The sequence below is a fragment of the Wyeomyia smithii genome, chromosome 3 (genome assembly GCF_029784165.1).
Source record: "Wyeomyia smithii strain HCP4-BCI-WySm-NY-G18 chromosome 3, ASM2978416v1, whole genome shotgun sequence".
Taxonomy (NCBI): domain Eukaryota; kingdom Metazoa; phylum Arthropoda; class Insecta; order Diptera; family Culicidae; genus Wyeomyia; species Wyeomyia smithii.
The window spans coordinates 126,718,606-126,739,258 of record NC_073696.1 but is presented as its reverse complement, the minus strand read 5'-3'; the positions used below and the strand labels follow the sequence as shown (position 1 = coordinate 126,739,258).

General features: G+C 37.8%; 2 protein-coding genes across 4 annotated transcripts; one reads left to right on the top strand and one right to left on the bottom strand.

Moving 5' to 3' along the window:
- The first annotated feature begins 7,472 nt into the window (after positions 1-7,472).
- LOC129727659 (beta-alanine-activating enzyme) lies at positions 7,473-12,867 on the top strand. 3 transcript variants are annotated; one of them, XM_055685698.1, is made up of 6 exons: positions 7,473-7,848; positions 7,957-8,211; positions 8,288-8,884; positions 9,217-10,642; positions 10,707-10,970; positions 11,022-12,867. In XM_055685698.1, exons 2-6 carry the CDS (start codon positions 7,997-7,999, stop codon positions 11,415-11,417), a joined length of 2,898 nt encoding a protein of 965 aa, XP_055541673.1. In that variant the 5' UTR covers positions 7,473-7,848; positions 7,957-7,996; the 3' UTR covers positions 11,418-12,867. The 3 variants fall into 3 exon arrangements, with proteins under 3 accessions (XP_055541673.1, XP_055541674.1, XP_055541675.1); XM_055685699.1 differs by having other exon boundaries at positions 7,474-7,848; positions 8,065-8,211; XM_055685700.1 differs by having other exon boundaries at positions 7,474-7,848; positions 8,023-8,211.
- Positions 11,576-19,042, bottom strand: LOC129727661 (rab GDP dissociation inhibitor alpha). The gene is made up of 3 exons (XM_055685701.1): positions 18,399-19,042; positions 13,684-14,159; positions 11,576-13,617 (listed from the first exon to the last, which is right to left on the bottom strand). Exons 1-3 carry the CDS (start codon positions 18,790-18,792, stop codon positions 13,156-13,158), a joined length of 1,332 nt encoding a protein of 443 aa, XP_055541676.1. The 5' UTR covers positions 18,793-19,042; the 3' UTR covers positions 11,576-13,155.
- Between the last annotated feature and the right edge of the window lie 1,611 nt (positions 19,043-20,653).

The following is a 20,653-nucleotide window of genomic DNA, read 5'->3' as shown; positions in this document are numbered from 1 at the left end:
CATAAGTACGTTCTAATGCGCGAAACAAACATTGGCAAAGATTATTATTAAACAAGCGTTTAACAAGAGCCTTTCTAAAGTCGAGCAACGGTTTAACAGATGTTTAATAAGTATTTTGTTTGACAGGTCGAACACATGCCGAACAGTAGCCTAATAAATGTTTTTCGGTGCAGCTGTTCAACGCTGGTTTAACAAGTGTTGAATGGAATATTCTGCTGTTGTTGTTTAAAACCCTCTTCGCCGTTTCTAAACAACTGTGTGTCGAATAATTTCTCCAAATTTAACTGAACAACCATTGAACAGAAGTTTTTTATTTTTCATTTAGGTTGTTGTTCAACTGTAGCCTAATAAAAGTGATGGAGTAAACGTTTAGGCAACAATAATTGTTCCTTGGGTATATTCTATCAAACACTACTCTCCTTATTTCACTAGTTTTACTTCGACCTCAATCAGTTACAACCTCTTCCTTTATTCTCTGGTCAAATACTGACTTGTCTTGACCACACCCAGACACACCATCTCGGATGCCACAAGCCTATCGAAATTTTCAATTACCAAGGGGTTCAAAACCTCACATTTGATGAGAATATGAGTAGTCAGATCCCAAAAGCGGTCTTTTAATGGGAGAACGCCCGCCAAAACTTCCAAACTCATCGTATGGGTCGAATGCATGCAACCTAAGGCAATACGCAAACAACGATACTGCAATCGTTCCAGCTTGATTAAATGTGTGTTTGCTGCGGAGCGGAAGCAGAAACACTCGTACAAAATCAATTTTATCATGTGTCCCGTTTTTATCCCGAGAAAATCTGGTCAGCCTAGCCACAATGAAGTTCTTTAAAAACAATATGTACAAAAAAAAACCTTGCACGTATGCGGGTGGTACTGTACGATTATCATGTAAAGGCACTTTCGCTATACCAGTACCGGAGAGAACAAAGAATTCTCTCGACGGAAGAGCGGCAAGAGGTCGCACAGTTTTTTTTTTTTTTTGCTTTTTGGTTTTGTATGAGAACAAGAGAGACCGAAATAATTCTTCACCACGTGGGCGTACGTGGTGGTCCAACCTGTGCGATCGGCTTGCATTCGCATCGCCAGCACACATACTAGCATGCGTCAGTTCCACTTTTACTCGAAAGACTGCGCTGCCAAAACCGTCGCTCTATCTCAGGCAGAGGTCTTCTTGATATGATGTTTTTGGTATAAGGGTATAAGTGAAATAAAATTTTGAGTGCAAAATACGTTCTCTCCACCGCAAGATGTCGATACTTAAAATGAAGAGATTTTGTCTCGTTTTTGGTTCTTTAGTTGAACAGAGGTGGTTGCCGTCTAGTTCTCCATACACGAATGTTTTTTTTTTCTTTGCTGCTCACCTTATTCCCAAGTCGATGATAGCATGTATGGTTGCATGTAACATTCGGTATGCGATACACACATCCTTCAGTGCACAGCCGCTCTATTGCCGAGCTTGCTTTTCTTTGCACTAAGGCTGTCGGTAAGGCCGAGCAGTCCTTATACGCTTCTTCTTTCCACAGCCTTTTTCAACAGCCGTCACCCGACATCCATCATAGGCAAATAAAAAAAGAAAAGAAAAATGTATCCGGTGGATTCGGGCTGTTAGCGAAACGCGTTTGTGTAGTGCGGACACGAACGTCTGTATAAAGAACAGCTTCTTCTCTTTTTTACATCCGCAATTCCAAGGATAATCTTCCAAATTATGCCGACTCGACACACGGAATACATTTTTCATTTCCTTTGCCAATACGTTCTCAATGTGACTCTCAGACTGCCAGCGCGAATAGGTATCACTAACAAACAGCAACAGCAAACACATCCTTTTATAGCGAATTTCTTTATTCCACCAGCTCACCTCGTTTTGACCTGGAAGCGCACTAACTGCTGTCAAAACCCTTTTTTATTCGCTCGACATTGACCCAGTTTTGACCTGGAAGCGCCTGCAAAACAGACAGGTTCGCACTGTGATTTTTGTCAGTTTTGCGAGTGGGTTCACCAAAACTTTTACATCGTATCTGTCAAAACGGTCAAAATACGCGGGTGATGCTGAAAACAAAAGAAAATATGATTTGTCGTCTGTGCAGTGAAATCATGGAACGCAGTGAAGAAATAATTACTGCAGCAAAGGTATTTGTTATGGGAATTAATGGAATCGGATTTAGATTTGGATTCCGATTCCGATTCCAAGTTCGAAAGTGCTTTAATCAGAATTTTCAGTAAGCCATCGAGAGGGGAGGGGAGCTGCGCAGCACCAAGGTTACAGAGTCCGCTTTGTCAAGCGGATGGTCGTGGGTTCGATTCTTAGTATAACCAGGCCATCCGATGTCAAAAAGGACTCAAGCATGGGTTTATTCTCAGGCTCCCAACCAGTTACCCTTCCTTTACGCTGAAATCTACAATACCTTTGCGTGACTTCCTCTTAACAAAAAAATAAGTCCCTCTTATCAATAAAACTGGCCAGAAGGACGCACGACGAAACTTCTCCAGGGAATTATAATTGGTGATATTTGGCAAGAGGAACGAGTATCGGCATAGTAGAACAATAAGCGTGTAAGGAAGAGTATCACATTACACACAAGCACTGATGAACAATAATAATAAGCATGCCACTTCTCAATAGCGGTATTGCCATTAACAGAAGTGCGGGATACAGCAGACACCCGGGCATATCTCACAATAGATCTACGATTCTGGTCGCAGTGAGGAAGTCCATACAGGAAAAAAAAGCCATCGAGAACAAGCAGGAGTCGGGTGGTGAGACAAAAAAAAGGCTGACCAGATTTTCTAGGGACAAATAGGTACGAAAAAACGAGACACTTGGGAAAATCAATTTTTGCAAATTATTACAAACCAAAGTGACACATACAAAAAATTATTCATTGCCTTGTTCCGTACAAAAATACTTAACCGGTAATAAAGTTTTACGCAGTAGAACGTATGTTATTGTTAATGGTCATATGAATTGTCATAAGAAAGATCGGAATCTTTTCTAACAATTATCATGGCTCCTACGGTCTCAACTTGCAATCACGAAATTTAATCAGCTCACCGTTGACGATTGAAAATGCCCTTTACTGGACACGGTACTACCAGCAAAGCACGACATGTATTCAATAGAGCAAGAAAAACATATTTTCCTTTTCGTAAAATATTTGAACCCAACGGTTTGCAACTGTCATGAACTCTATTACTGAAGCTTTATCAGAAAATTTGCTGCTAATTGTCGAAAAATGGTACGTCTGGTCAGCATAGACAAAATGCTTACTCGATTTGTTACGGAGCAGCACACTGCCTGCACCATGCCATGCGATGCTGCCAAATTCATCCAGAACCATATCATATTCCTAAAATTTTCCAAATACACCAGAATTTCAGAAAAACGAAAAAAAAAGAAAATTGTGCGCGAACAAAAGAACGAAAAAAAGACAAAACCGATGTGAACAACGCTTATTTTTTATTGTCAATACCAGAGTGCAGAGATGGCGGGATGGAGAAAAGTATTTTGACAGCATAAGGCAGTCCACGGGTGGCTTTTCAATGCTTGTACGTTTGTTATTGTTGCTGTTTTTCGAGCTGCAAAACCAAAACACGACCAAAACAGAAATCTTTTAATGTCGGCAATAATATCAAAAATGATTTGTTATTGTTGTATTTAGGATTGGCACCCGCAATAGAAGAGTTACCAATCGGATAACATTTGTTTTCACGCTTCTGGATCCGGGTTGCATCCGCATACGTAAAGCTGTCATAAGTTGAAAACAGACTGAAATCAGCTGATCGCAACTGTCTCGTGGATTGCCTTATTTATGTTTACATCGCACATGGTCTCACGCACACCAACGCAAGGCTTTAGATCGTAGATCGAGATCGTTTTTTTATTCCACCCGAAAGTTGGCACTAACCCCGTAGAATAAAGAAATTCAGTATAAGAAGACAGTAAAAAAGATTGTACCACAGACTAACAGACATAACAATTTGAACAAATTTTCAATAAAAGCATCGTTTGGATGATTCCTGTACTTTACGTTAGTAACAGTAGCACCATCTGCTGTCGTGTTCGCGCTGTGTCATGTATTTCGACATCAGCGCCAGCGTTACTGCATGTGTCAAATGGGGAACTACAAAATATGTATGAGATTGCATGACAGCGCCCCAGACAACGTTTTCGCGCGATTTTTTCGGTTGAAAATTTGAAATGAAAGTTTTTTGTGGCGATTGAGCTAGGTTCCAGTGTTACGTCTGTTAGTCTGTGCGGTATGCATACAATTTGTTCGCAAAAATACTAGACATTTTACACAATTCAAGTTTTCATCATATAACTCCATTGTTTGTCTGAAAATTATGCAATATCAAACAGCACATTTGGGTTTATCGAGATGCGATGAAAAAAATCAATCTTTCGTTATACCGCCAACTGAAATTTTGGCCATTCGTAAAAATTAATAAAATTCGGCCATTCGTTATTCGACCTTTTGTCACTAATCCATTCGAAACAATAGACCATTTTACGAACTGACAGATGTCACGGATCCTGCTGATATTGATGCTGCTTTTACGTGCGTTATGTCAGCGGTTCCGAGCTTTCTGTCAAAATTGCATTCATGAATTGAGTTCAGAAACGTCTCGTAAAATGGTCTATAGAGCTTTCTGGTAGCTCAGTCACGCACACTAAACTCGGATTGTTTGCCTCATAAATGACTCTTGCTTAAATCTACCGGGGTTAAGCAAATCGAAAAATATAGTCTATTTTGAGTTGCTCGGTACTGGAAATCAAATACTCATTTTGTAGCATACTATCCGTAAACAAATCACACAATCCGCGTAGGAATAAATTAAGTTTCAAGTCAGTAAAAGAAAATGAAAATTCCGCATTCAATGCAGGCATTTTGACAGCACATTGTTGGCCTCATTTTCAATCCGACTAACACGGTGTAAAGTGCACCAATACATGCACGATTGGAGAGGTCTATGAGTATAAACAGGTGAGGAAGAAGAAGACATGTTTTTCTCTATAATAACGAATTTCTTTGTTCCACTGCGTCAATGCAAATCTACCGAGGAATAAGGAAACGACATCGCGTTTTGCGACGCAAGTAAAAAAATTGTAGGAGGGTGGTATTCAAGACACGACCGCATGACGTTGACTACCGTATTCTTATATTCCATTAAAACAAATAGTAGAGGGAATTGCAACTCCAGTATTTGTTGCAATTTTATCTAACAGTGCATTTCTGAATGCTGAGACGTTAAAACGTTATAAATAATAATATATACTAGAAGAATGGATCTCTCTTATTTAATCGCTGTCATTTCATACATATTCGAATCAAACCTTTGTTCGTAACTGCACTACTAAGACAATCATTTAATTTAGCGAATTGGGTAAAATTTTCCTATCTAAGCAAAAAGCAAACTCAACGAAACTATCTGAAATTGGAGACCAGAACGATTTAAGCAAAAATTTTAAATTTAAAAATTGTTTGACATTAAATAGATAAAGCTCATGCTAGGTTAGCTCCAGTCCAGCATATAACTTCATGTATTCAAAATAGTAGGAGGGTGGTATTAAAAACCCGACCGCATGACGTAGGACTCTATATTTTTCATCTAACAGTGCTTTCTTATTTGCTGACATTAGAGCGCTTTGACTGACATTAGAGCGCTTTAATAAATAATATAAATGACATATATAGATAAAACCTTATTTATATTGGCATCCCCGCTTCCCAGGTATTCGAATTAGAAAAGCATTTGTTCGTAGTTTGAAATGACAAGGCAAACATTAGAATTAACAAATTCGATGTATTCCGAGAATTGCGCTTATAGATCATGTTCATATGTCGAGACATTGCGAAGATTCTCAATATATTCGTTTTAGCACTAGACGAAACTGCTAGCAAATTACTATAGCTGTAAACCTTTATTACAAAAATCCGTATCGTCCGTATGTCACTGGTGCGGTTTTGGAATCAAAATGATGGGGTGAAATGTTCGAACGATACGTTTTATATCAAGGCTTCGTTAGATAATTAGAAAGAAGGAGGGGCTACATAAATTATGAAATGGTAGAGACAAATGTTTCTTGAATGCTGCGCCGGCCGCTGTCGTAATATTAACACCAACACAAACATGCATTTTTGCAAGGTTTTTTCCGCTAGCAGCAGCATTTGGTAAAACAGAAAATCCAATGAGCCGCTTCTGTAACAAAATTTCGAGGCACCAAAAGGTGCCATTTGCCGATTATATTGTTGTTTTCTGGTTAGTCCGTCCAGAATTCCAGCCATTTAAGTGTTTTGCAGTACCCATTTACTACTAAAAGCCACCAGCATTACGGGTGAAACCGGCATGAGATGACCGGTACTCTTTTGTCTTTCCTCCTTTCAGCTGCTAACACCTAGCGTCCACATGTCACTGGTGCGGTTTTGGAATCAAAATGATGGGGCGCCGGCCGCTGTCGTAAAATTAACACCAACAAAAAGATGCATATTTGCAAGGTTTTTTCCGCTAGCAGCAGCATAAACATCGGAAACAGAAAGTGACAACAACAATAACAACAAAGTCAGATCGATTGTATCCGTTAGTGTCGACTGTGCTTGGGAAGAGAGGTAGTGATTGGCTGCGCGGTATGATTCAGACAATCGATTTTGATTACCAATTTTTCAATAGTGTATCTCAAAAAATAGTTTGTTTTTGTTACATAAATTTAACCGTAAAAGAATTTCTGATCGATTGATGCCAAAACCTCGAAAACCTGATTATAGATGACTGCAAAATAAGCGCTCAAAACCTGACCACTTTTCCCTGGTTTTCCCTGGTTGAATTACTAGATTTTCAAATTCAGGGGCCTAACTTCGATATAGACGTTAGTCAACGTCAAAAGAACGAACTAAGCACGTGCGTTGGTGGGTTGAAACTAGCACTACTCGGAGGGAGAGATATGCGAAGAGAGTGTTGTAAGCCAAACAAACATGTAAAAATTCGAGCCAAACGAACTAGAAAGGTAACCAATTGAAATGTATTGCAATAAGGTTCAATAAAGAATAACAAGTTTTTTATGTTTTATTGCTAAAACATGAATTGAGAATGCTTCAAAGTTGCTTCATCACAGTGATTTTTAACTGGTGGTTCACAAACCCTTTGGTCTACAGAAGAATGATGAAAGTATATGAAATTAAACATAAACATAAAATTTAACACCTTCACGGTTTTTGTGATGCACTTTATTATTCCCCAGGACTTCCACCGTCACTATAAGTTATACGAGCCGAAAAAAAGTTAGTGGACATTGCGCTTTGAAAAGAGATCTGGCACCTCTGATATGTGAAACCTAGTTGCCAAATCAGCGGTTTTTTTCATCACTTATCTCTCCCTCTGAGGATCTCTAGAGACCTTTTTACATACGAATGTGTTAGTGCAACTAGTTGAGGAAAAAATATTTACAAATAGCTGTTTTGTTTGCAATGCTATGTTTTTAGCAGCTGGACAAATATTCAGTTGAACACTCATTATATGTTTTAAACTGTTTCTGAATCAATTTTTTCATTCGTGATCAGAAATCGGACGAAGCTGCTAAACATAATCGACCAAAAATAGTAGAAAGTGATAAAAGTCGAAGCAACGAGATGCGATGATTTTCAGTTTGGAGGAAACAAAACAACTTTACTCGGGTTTACACGTTTACTAGTGTGCGTAGGTGAAAAGTCACTTATCTCTAGTTGAAACTAACAAAATTTACGGTGCGCTTCGGACAGCACGCCAGGTCAATACTGGGTCAAAATCAACGTATAATGAAGGGTTTTGACTGTAGTTAGGTTGGATCAAGGTCAAAACGAGGTGAGCTAATAGAATATTCACTATAAATATACTTCAGTGTTCTCTAGAGTCGCCGTACCTATATGTACTCCATTGCATTCGAGGCTTGAAATATTTCCGTATTTACAGTATAAATAAACTCGAACAAAATGTAAATTTTCTGCAAATAATGTTAGATGCAGTTGTTTTCGACAGGTATTCTAATCGAAACGTTATATTTTACCATTCTAACGATAGCAGAATCATAAACTTCAATTACTCGCAACTATGGCAGGCGATCGAAAGTGTAAAAACTGCTATCCGCGACCTAAAGTTATCAGAACATTACTGTTGCTTTGCCGTTAGTTTGGAGCATTCACCTGCTCTAATTGCTGTTGTTGTGGGGTAAGTGTAAATGGTCATTAATGAATTCCAACTTATGAATGTTCGTGAAGGTACTGAAATCATCCTTAATTTACAGGCTCTATTTTACCAAACAGCCGTTTTGTTGTCTGAATATCGGCTGTAACATCAAAAATATCACGCCCTTGTTAAAACGCATTGGCACACGGTACATGTTCTGTAATGCAAATAATGTAACCGGAATTGAGAACTATAGCTTCGACATTATATTTGAACTCAATTTATTAGGTGAACATATTTGTCTAATAAAGCTCAGCGCAGACTGGGATAATGTAACGGTCTGCAATAAAATTGCTTATTGTGTGCTAAGTTCAGGAAGCACAGGGCAGTCAAAACTCGTCCAAGTACCTGCAAATTGCATTAAACCAAATTTAGATCAACTGGAAAAGATCTGCACTATATCTCAACAAGATCGCATCTTTATCGTTTCGCCTCCATCGTTCGATCCGTTCATTGTAGACATTTTCTTAGCTTTACGAAACGGAGCTAGCGTCATATTAGTCGCGAATGAAATCCGCCTCGATCCTGATCGATTGTTACGAGTGCTGTTCGATCGAAGTAGCGTTACTTTCATGCAAATTACCCCATCCCTTTTTCGACGGTGGAATGAGCGGACCATACAGGAAGTCATATTTCAAAAGGAAACTTCGCTACGGTAAGATATCACATTGTTTCCCTCAGTTTGCCAAGCAATTTTGATATATATATTGATAAATGATGAAACGGGTTTACTACGAAAGGCTGAAACTCAAAAGGCTGAAAGCTACATAAGGCTGAAAACATACCTTTCAGTCTTTCGGGTTTCAGCCTTTTGAGTTTCAGCCTTTCGGTACTATCCCGATGAAACAGTAGTATAAATAAATCTCTAACCAAGCAATACTTTTTTTTCAAATTTCAATCATTATTTGTGTTATTTCTGAGTAATCTTATAATCATGAAAAACCAGAATATGCCAATAGCATTATCACAAGCTGTACACCTTTCCAGGAACTTGATACTAGGTGGGGAACCATTTCCAACCGATTTACATGTCCCGGTTGGAACTTCGACAAATGTTTACAATATTTACGGCATAACTGAGATATCATGCTGGGCTTTAATAGAAAAGGTGAATGCAGAAAATGTAGCCAGCAAGCAAGTATCGCTAGGATCTCCTCTAGACCAAACGATTGTACTACAATTGAGAGATATTGATAGCAATGAGGTCTTAGATCTGCATCAAACACCGTTTCCAATTCGAGGTCAGCTGTTCGTAGGTAGTCGTACAAGAAAATGTTTGGTGAATGGCGAATTAGCCAAAGAAATACTACTATCTGAAGGAGTATGTTATCGAGACACAGGCGATGTCGTTGAACTTAGATCAGATGAAAAATTTTACTATTCAGAGCGATGTGACCAAGTTATAAAACGATTTGGTGTAAGAGCTAGTCTTGCTCATTTGGAACTAATATGCGATCGAAATCAATCGATTTCCAAAAGTTTTGCCGTATTCGATGCATTCCACCAGAGAATATTTTTGTTCTATACTGCATGCGGTGAGACTGATGGAAAAGACATAGAAATGCAATTAAGAGCCGCCTTCAGGAGTGACGAGACTCCAGATGAATTCATTGCAGTTAATAGTTTTCCTTTATCCGCTCATGGAAAAATCGATAAGAAAGCGCTACTCAATCACCACCGCATAAATAATTGGGCAGTATCGACTTCAGTGAATTTGGACATTGGCCAATTTTTCACAGATCAAATGAATAAACTTCTAGGAATTCCCTTTGAAGAAAAATGTCAACCCAAACGAAGAAAGTTAGATTCCGATCTTTCGTTTTTTGATATTGGAGGGACTTCAATACAAGCAGTTCAACTGATTACTTCAATGCAAGAACAATTTACTGCACCCATATCAAATTTGATTAATCTTTTGTTGGATAAAACCGTGTCACTTCGACAGATTTATTCTTATCTACAGACTGTTAAATTATCAAATATTTCTGAGCCTAGCTGTGAAAAACTCAAAGCAATGGACAATGGATTATGTGCCAAAGCTTGCTTTAATATGAATAGATGTATTGATGCTACTCCTAGTGTTTTCTACAGCAAGATTCGTGATAAGACGGTTCTAGCAGTGGGGAGCCATTCTCACAAAGTGATCGTCATAGACGCCAATCAAGATAACAGTATGGTTTCGCAGCTAGAACTCCCAAATCGAGTTGAAAGTTCTGTTACCTTTCTTAGTAATCAGGAATTTGGTTTGATCGGATGTTACGATGGTTTTTTGTACTGTTTTGATCTTTGGAACGGTGAAGTTCGTTGGAAATTTAATTCTAATGGAATGATCAAATGTAAAGCTTTGGTTATTGGATGCTCCATTATTTTCGGTAACTACAGCAATGAACAAAACTTATTTGCTCTAAATTTGGTAAGTTTTTTGAGGCACATCTTTTCAGAAATCATACAAATTCTTGTGCTTACTGCTTTTCCAGAGTGGTTCACTGGTTTGGAATTTGAGACTGGGAACGAAAGGAATTCTTTCGTCGCCTATAAGTTTAAACAATCAATTAGCTTTTGTTGCTACCTTAGATGGTACATGCAGCTGTTTTAGGGTTGATGATGGTGCGGAGATGTGGACGAAGAAACTTCAATCAGCCATATTCGCCAATAGTGTGTTCCTGAGTGACGAGCAAATTATTCTAGTTGCCGAAGTGCAAGGTAGCTTACACTGTTTTTCCAGCCAGTCCGGAATTGAGGTAAGACAAAATGAATGGCTTCATAAAAACCCGCTGCTAATCATTTTCCAGTTTTGGAGGATTTCAACTGTAGGGAACATATTCTCAACGCCCTTGATACAAAGATGTTTGGATTCGAACAAGGTACTACTAGGATGTCACGACGAGCATCTGTACTGTTTTGAGTATAATAGTAAACGTGTCGTTGCATTAAAATGGAAACTAAAATTGCAGTCGCCAATATATGCAGGACCGGTGGCATTAGATAACGAATATGTCATTGCTTGTAGTACATCCGGTTACATCAACGCGATTTCTACGAACACAGTCCAAACAAATTCGGTAGTCAAATTGAACGGGGAGATTTTTTCCACACCAGTTGTAGTCAATTCAAAAACTCTGTTTGTTGGTTGTCGAGACAACATCCTTTACAAGATCTTTGTTGACCAGAAAATGGTTTCTGAATAAACCCGTCTCCAAATGACGTTCTCGGTTTTTTGCTTGTTTTATCCATGACCACATCACCACAATAGCAACTCCACTGCGAATAATACGGATTACTTCTGGATGGGTCCACCGGCTTTGGTAACAATAATAGGTACATGTGATTTATGCAAAGAAAAACATTTCTTGGTTGATAATGAAAAGTCCTTTATTTGATCTTTCAAAGTGTTTTCCATGTGGGAAACATTACTGTTTTTCTTTTGCTGTACTTTTTGTTTTACACTGACTGCAACAGACTGAAACGGGCGTTCGATATTGTATTCCGCGTGGATTTTTCATTCAAATGAATACAAATGATCTTTTAGCAATAATCCAGAACAAAGTAAAAGGGATTTCTATACGCTTTCCATCTAATATGTAGGCGAAAACACAGCATTTTTTTAGTTTTGTGGTTACTACTGAACAATCTACAATGATTTTCGGCGTCGAATATATTCATAAGTTGTGATATACAAAGCAAGTTCATGTTTCATTAGAAAATAAATGATTCTTTTGTCTTCCTAAAGCATTGCTCTACCTATTTCCTGTTATTCTCGAGTACGGAATGTTTGTGTTTTATTGTATCAGATCAGCCAACATTTCCTAATTCGCAGGTTATTCTTTCACATTCTTTACAAAACATAACTGTTTTGAATTTGTCACTAAACAATCATTTTATTTGTTGATTTCGATAAATTTTGCATACATGTGGATAGTACAACACAAGCAGAGGAAAACAAACGCTGGAAAATAAATAAATGTATGACGCTTTTGAAAAGCCGATATTTTCTGTAGATTTATCTCCCTTTTTGCCATGCAGGTATTTTATCATTCATAAGTTCTTACAGCTTTTCTTGTTTTCATGTGAATATGTGTGTGTAAATTAGATTATTCTACTTTTTTTTTCTTTTTGCACATTATAATAGTCTTTTTTACTCCCCCGAAAAGAGTTTTCATAGTTTTCGTATTCGTTTATTTTTGGCCCTAAACCACTCGAAATTCACATAACATTTACGTCGTACGCAGTGCAACAAACCGAACAGTTGACATTTCTAATAAAGTCAAAGAAAAAAGTCTCAATCGGTTTGTGTACTTTTGGAAGTACGTCGCATTGTTTTTTTTTTTCTTCTCTGCAGAATTGAACATTGCAGATTCTAAAACTTTATACTGACCATGTGAAGTTAATGTTTCGAATAAAACATAAACCATGACAGAAAAGATAATGGTATGAATGCTGCTCAAAGAAAAAACAACAAAATCATACCATGCAGTATCCATCCTTTTGGTGTTAGTATTAAAAACGACTGTAGTACCCATCAATCAAAAATGACGATTGCTATAGTTGCTATTTCGTTCACTTGCTCCTTGCACATCATTCCTCCTAAAGATGCTTCGATGTTTGGTTTACTCTGTGTGACAAGTTCTCTTCTAAGGATGCCGTAACTTATTTTTATTACGCATTTTCTGCTAGGGAAGTTTACCTACAATACCTAAAGAGGCTCGCTGGTATGACATGTTAGTGTATTTTTTCTGTTGCAGCTCATACTGAAAATAGCGGTAAATACTAATATATAATGTATCAGATGTAAATTTTTCATATATTAATCGTAATTAATAATCTTGCTTTGCTTCGGAGAAGATAGGTTTCTTCGTTTCGCTTTTAATTGGTTTTCGCTTCTATAGGAATAAAGATCCACTCTAAACATGCATTTTTATCTGTATTTTACTGTTCTTCATCGCCCAGTTCTTGCTTGATCTTGGAGAAATCAAAGTCCTCACCAGTACCACGTTTAAAGATGTTCAGTACATCCAAGCAAGTCGTTTCGAAGTGCGTTGTGGCATCATATGATTCCGAGATAAAGATCTGCGACTGCAATCCGTTGTCGGTCGGCTCATAATAATCGGACACCGATACGAACTTTTGTGCTATCGGGGCGAGTAGTTCAAGCCCCGGTCGTATTTCTGCTTCTGGATTGTCTGTTTCTACAGTAGTTGAAACCATTCCAATAAACCAGTTCTTGGCCGATACCTGATGGGTGGAACTGATCAGTGAGACATAAATATCCGACCGACGTCCGACTTGTTTTTGCGGAATGATAATTTGGGTTGAAAGGGCATCCTTCGTGTTTGCAACGGGATGATCGAGCAGACAAATGCAACGGATTACCTTTCCCTTGATGCGTACCTGTAATAGTTGTTACAAAGCTTTATATACAAAAATACACGTATAATTATGATTTGAGTTCATTACCTTCTCCGGTACGTAGGTGGGATCGCAGTAGACCTGTTTGCATTTAGCAACTTCCTCTCCGGAGCGGACACCAACAACTTTGCCATTGCTGTCATAGACAATCTCGTCGATTGGCTTGTCCAACATATAAGTGCCTCCATAGATGGCAGACAAACGAGCAAATCCTTGGGGCAGTTCACCCAAGCCATACATCGGATACAGATATGGCGATTTGCCATAACGAGCCAATGAATCCGAGTATAACTTGATGCGGTTGATCGTCTTAACTGCCGGTTCCGCGAGGTAGTCATCGTCGCGATACAAAGCCAAGGCATGGCCTGTGAAATCTTGAGTATTTTTATCCAACCCAAATTTATCGTACAAATCCTGCATAGACTTAGTTGTTGGATCAAAATCTTTCCAGGACTTGGGATCTTCCTGAATGAAGTCTTGCACATAGATGAGGAAGTTGCGGAAGCGGCGCTTTTCAAACATACCTGCGGATGACATAAATGGCATTAAATTTTATTAGATGCAAATAACTGTTGAAAAAAAAGGATTCATAAAAAACTATTCAAAAGCTTAAGCGAGACTTTTTGTAATATCTCCTTTACGGAGAGACGTAACTCTACGACGAAAATGGTTATTCTAAATGTCAAAATAGCATTATTAATTCACCAACTTTACAATCAGTCAGCGTATTTTGTAAATTCAAGGATGGGGAATTGCCAACTTGCCAATTTGCCAACTATATCGACACCCAGATCTGCTGAAAAATCCTCTAATTCACTTTCACTTTATTGTGGATGATTAGCAGTTTCGACGGTGCGAGTTACTCTGTTCAAATAATGGTAGAAGCAGGCTAAAGACTCCTTGAAATACTTTCTAGATTTTTCGAAGTAGATAATTTGGTAGTTGTGAATCGAAACATCAATTTTAAGTAAATTCTAACAGCAAAAAGTTAACGTAAACGGAAGAGAGTTTGTAGCGAATTTTTTGAACAAGATATATCTCCAGAACATCAAGAGTTCAATTGGAAAAAATATAAGTTGAATTTGTTAAGTCGAAAAAAAGGAAACTAGTTGCAGTACTCACAAACTGTGAGCTACTCGCGAAGTGCTCTAGGAACGGAATACTTTCATGCACCTCAGGTCAGAGTGCAAAGTGGTCGGAGCGGTTATTCGTATGTCCGTTGTAATATTTTATATTTTCACTGCCAAGCAGTTTTTTGCCTCTATTATCTAACGATAACAAGTTGACTTAGGTAATAATCCATAGGTAACTTGGGTAATAATCCATAACTACTTAGGTAATAATCCATAACTACGGTTTGTGTAATTTTATTGTGTAATTTCATTGTACAAATTTCTTGTATTAAATCATCAATGTAATAAATGTAATAAATCATCATCATTTTTACTGCAGCGCCAACTGTCTTTTAGGCACTGATGTCGATTGCGAATACTAATAGTTGGCTGCAAAGTCTGCTTACAATAAACCAAGGGAATGGTATGGTAGCCTTCAAGCGTTACGAACATCTATTTCTGTACCGTTTGTCCCAAAACTACTTTTGAAGTAGAATACTTCTCTCAGGAAGTTCGGCTACGTAGGGATGTGAAATGAAAATCTAAAACCGAAAAAAGTGAAAAATATGTCCAATTTCAAATGCTAATAAATCGGTTAGTATTCGATGGATTTCCTTCGTTCTTGCAGTAATAGATTGGAAAATCTTCTAAGATTCTTCCCAAAAGAAGATAATTGTAATTTTATTATTCACACTATTGTACTATTGAAAATAGTCAAGCCTTGTCAAAACGAAAAATTCGACCTCTGATTGGTCGTTATATGATTGCTTCTCAAGCACGGTCGACAGAATCATATACCTTGCAATTGAAAACATGCTATTTGGCCTATATAAGAGCCTGTTTCAGCCGAAGCCGCTCATAATAGTTCTAGACAGCGACAACAGCAGTCGCTATTCCTTGGCAGCAGCACTAGCCCTGTGGTTGGTCACCACGTCTCAGGAGCAACGCGATTCTTCTCAGCCTGTGTCGCCAGACTGTCATTATTCCCCCCGTGTTGGGGCAGCATGAAGATTGCCATCAGAAATCCAATTTTGAAAATCAAAATGCCTTTTCAAGGCAAATAAACAAGTCATTGAAAGTAAATAATTTTTGACAACGCAAGCAAGCGTCGCGCCTGTCTAATTTACTGAATATGAAATAGCTTCCACAGTGCATGTTGTCCGTGTATCTTAATTCCCCCACTGTTAGAGCAGCTCAAAGGTTGCGATCAGCAACCGATTTTGAACCGCAAAATGCCTTTTTCAAGGCAAATAAACAAATAATTGAAGGTTAATGATTTTCTAGTATCAACACAAGCAAACATTCTGTGCGGGATGCAATCAAATTCTGTTGTAGTTGTCTAATTTTTACTTTATTTAGTAAACCCCCCACTGTAGAGGCAGCGCAAAGGCTCCGATCAGCATAACCGACTTTAAATAACAAACTGCTCTGTTAGAACGCATTCACAAAGACAGTTTGTTCGACTATGCAGAGCTAATATGAAGTCGATTCAATCAATCAGCATGAACAGAATTTTGTCGTTTCCCAGCTGCCAAGTTGCAACATGATGCAACACGCAACTGCGAGCAAACGAAATCGCTTAATGTTATAAACCGTAATAATATACGGGTTAAAGCCGTTGCGTGTGTGAGAGCACCATCGGTGTTTATTCGCTAGATACAAAAATCATATGCGAATTGTGAAATAATTCGTCTGGAGAACATTTGAGAATGGAAAAACTGAACTGAAAGGCGTGGTCAACATTTATTTACTAGGAAAAATGACTGACACGCAAGCAGCCGGGTTAACTTTCTTGTAAAAGTATTCTACTTCAACCTTGCGGTCGTGGCTTTGCACACAACCCTCCTGTGATTTTTTTCTGCTGTCACAGTTTGCTTCACTTTGCTTTGGGATACAATTAATGTACTAAATATCACTTAGAATATCACATACCACGTAAAACCTTAAGAAATTGCTCCAAACTGTCTGATATGCTATTAATAATTGCAGTCAACATTTAGCCGGTTTGCCCGAATCAACATAAGATAAGGGTAAACTGCCAATTTTTCGGGTGCCAGTGCCAGTGATGTTGGTAACGCGTCAAATGTATGGTAGCTAACAGCGATGCCATTCCCGTGCAATAAACAGAAAGTTAATGTGACGACAGCGTAATTTTGGTACCTGCATTTTTTTTTTTCTTAATATAAGTGGTAGTCTTACATATTTTTGCTCTCACAAAATGTACCACAATATAGAAAACAATGACAGAACCCTACACACAGATTTTGTTTTTTTTTTCTTTTTTTTAAGGGGGGGATTTGTTATTGTTAGTAGCTTAAGTATTTATGATAAATATTAGTAAATAATGAGTATGTGTGTCCAATCACAAATGGTGACTTCTCAACACTGTTAGAAATTTGTAATTTTAATTGTTAGGATTTGTTTGCTTTCGCAATTAGGACTTATCATTCGTAGGGATTCAAACCTACTTGTCAGAAAAGGGGAAGTAAACTTACAACTAACTTAATTGTTAACTTATTGGCGATAAAGAGAGCTTATCGTAGCAATTGAGGATTGCAACGATTTTTGTCGAAAATTGTTAATAATTTTATTTGACATAGCTTCTAATGGTTCAACACCAGTAAGTCTATGTAATTCGAGTGTGCCAAACCAAGGAGGACGCTTCAAAATCATTTTCAGAATTTTATTCTGAATCCTTTGGAGCGTTTTCTTCCTTGTTGAACAGCAACTTGGCCAGATCGGTACAGCATAAAGCATTGCTGGTCTAAAAATTTGTTTGTAAATCAAAAGTTTGTTCTTTAAACAAAGTTTAGAATTCCTGTTAAAATATAAACATCTCGTATATTTGATACACTTGGCTTGTATACTCTCAATGTGCTCTTTGAAAATAAGTTTTTAGATTTTGACAGTTCGATACTTGTTGTGCAAATGCAAATGTAAATAACTTTCAGAATTCTATTTTTTGTGCAACGGCTATTTGTTGTACAAAGACTATTGGTTGTACAAAGGCTATTTGTTGTTTAAAGGCTATTTTTTGTACCAATGGACAATGTTCGTGCATAAAAAAAAAAATTAAAATCTTCCGTTCAAAAATGAAATCTAAAATCTGCACATCAAATTTCATATACGTTTTTTATTTGTGGCCTTTGTAGCCTTCTAATACGTTTTTCGTGTACCGCATCACACATACATTGCCATATACTTATATGAGCTAACCGAGCGAACCCATGACTCACAGTAAAACGCTTTCATTTCTATACTGTCACCACACCACCCCCTACTTTATAATCTTATCGAATACGGTTTTACTCGAAATACATTGGATCAATATACCTAAACACTTTGAAAATTTCACCGAGGTTCACATGAAATTCACAAAACGTGCTGCTACCAAAATCAAAAATTTGTAGTTCATGTGAAACTGGATATTTTCCACAAAATTTAAACTTGCACCTACTGATAGATGCGAACACATGGACGAAAACATAATTACAATAGCCATGTACATGTAATATCTGTCGACTAGCCCCTCGTCATAATTCTTTTGCAAGAATTTTCTCTTCCGTAAAACGGAGAGCACTAAAGAAGAAACCAATTTTTACAGATTGCAAATTTTTTTTAATTACTCCGCAATTTCTTCATGCGACTTACCCATTAAATCTGATGCAAGGGCTTCCTTCTGATCGACGGGAACTTTGGAAATTTTTCCACCCTTGTAAACGTAGCTGCCCTCGACGGATTTGAATTCTAAATAACGGGTCACGCCCGTGTGGATTAGCAACTTAACAAGCAATCCGTTGGCCATCAGGAATTTAGGAATTAAATCGACGTTCCAATCACGTCCACGTCCATACTTTCCCTCTGGAAGATCCACTCCAAACCGGGCAAACAAATCCTCTAGGGGCGTAATCGAAGCCGACTCGCCGCCGTAGTACTTATTGCGGTCGATATGCAGCACTTTTTTGCCAGATACCGATAACATTCCGCTGAGGATGCACTCTTTCAATCCCGTGCCCAGGACAATGGCGTCATACACCTCATCCATGGTTCGCTTTTCTTACACAATTAGTCGACAAGAAAATGAATTGAGTGATCCTACTGCTGGTAGCACAAGCACAGTTCAGTCACCAACTTTTCACACTTCCGCTCCGAACAGAAGAGGTTAACCAATATTAATTTTTCACGTATGTTCTTCTTATTTCCACGAATACGCAACACTTTCGGAAAGTTACTTCCAATCTCTTTGCTGACGAGAAAAATTTTGACACAACAGCAGCTTTGCTGAGAGAAAATTGATTGCGCTGGCTGGAAACAATGTTCCTTTAGAAATATCAGGTGTATAACTATCGTGAGTTTATAGGTGTTAGTAGAAACAGTTAAGTGCATCTGTATCGTCGAAGCGCTGCTTGTTTGTTTTTTGAGATAAAAATAATAGTATTGTTTTTATATACTTGTTTGATAAATGTAAATAGAATCGATTTATTTTAAAGGAATTAAAATCGTAAAATATATTAAATAGCGAACGCGTTACTTTTATAGATGTGTATAGTTTAAAATTGCACATAGAATCGCGAATCACTCATTACCGCAGCTACCTGAAGACCTTTAAGCCCTTGGGCTGGAACGAGATTTTGCGTCTGGAGAAAAAAATGGATGACGGATGAAAAATTGAGAGAGAAAAATGCAAACGCGATTTTGATATCTATTAGCTTTGAAGCGTTTGTCGGTGACAGTTGATGTCAATTGTTCAAGCGGGGGTCTCCCAAAATCACCATTACAGTATTTCTTTTCACACAAAGGTAGCGAACCTATACATTAGAGAAATGACAAGACACTCACCGTTAAGGCAACTGTCAACATCAAAACGGATAACGGCAATGCAAAATGATACAACTCGCCCGTTTTGATGTTGACAGTTGCCTTAACGGTGAGTGTCTTGTCATTTCTCTAATGTATAGGTTCGCTACACAAAGGGGAGACAACTGAGTATAGATTTGCATCCACTTTGGGAACCACTCGCTCATTGGTTGAAATTGAAAACCCCGAGTGCGTTTAAATTTATCATACACTGAAAAAACTGCGCACGCTCCATCCAAGTGTTTCATCAATTGGATATGAAAATGACTCCGCATTGTTCTTTGAAGAATTTATTTTATTGAATTCAATCATTTTTTCACTTTCGTTTCAAGTTGGTCGGTGTTAAGTCAGACCGGACCAAGTGACATTTTGATCATTTCGAAAAAAACGAGTTTGAAGTTTGTTGCTCTGGGAATTTTGAAGTTTTCAATATTTTTGCGCAGTTTTGATGTTATAAGTTGGAGTAACTCTCTAACTGTATCATGCAATGTGACAATTGAAAAGGGAGTGCCGTGAGCTCAAAAAGGACAGGTTTGTAACTGGTTAAATGTACTTGGTCCACTCTGATTGAATCAAAGAAGAATCATTAATGACTTGGTCCATTATGACTGAACAATTGAACAAATAAGTTTAGTCCATTGATCGTCGAACAGTCAAAAAGTTTTTAATCTACATGGTTAGCTTCTGCGACATCAACAATTACTGAAAATAGTTTGAATAAACTTAAAACTGTGTTTGTTTCAATGGTAGGAGCGGAATGTTTTAATGAAACAAAAATATGGTTAATTCACTCAATTAAGTTATTTGTAATCATCCACATTCTCTGCAACTTTGGCCAAAATTGCCGTAGAATTGATAATGGACTGCATGGTTTCCTCGTGTTTTGGTTCTGGAATTTCTGTCACGTTTGGACGTAGTGCTTCAAGGACAGCTTCATGAAAAGTTGGCACAGGTTCTCCATTATTGATTAGAAAATATTATTGAATAGATATTGACAACATGCTATACACACTTAAATGTCAATCGAGTCAGCTTCTTCTTGTATTAAT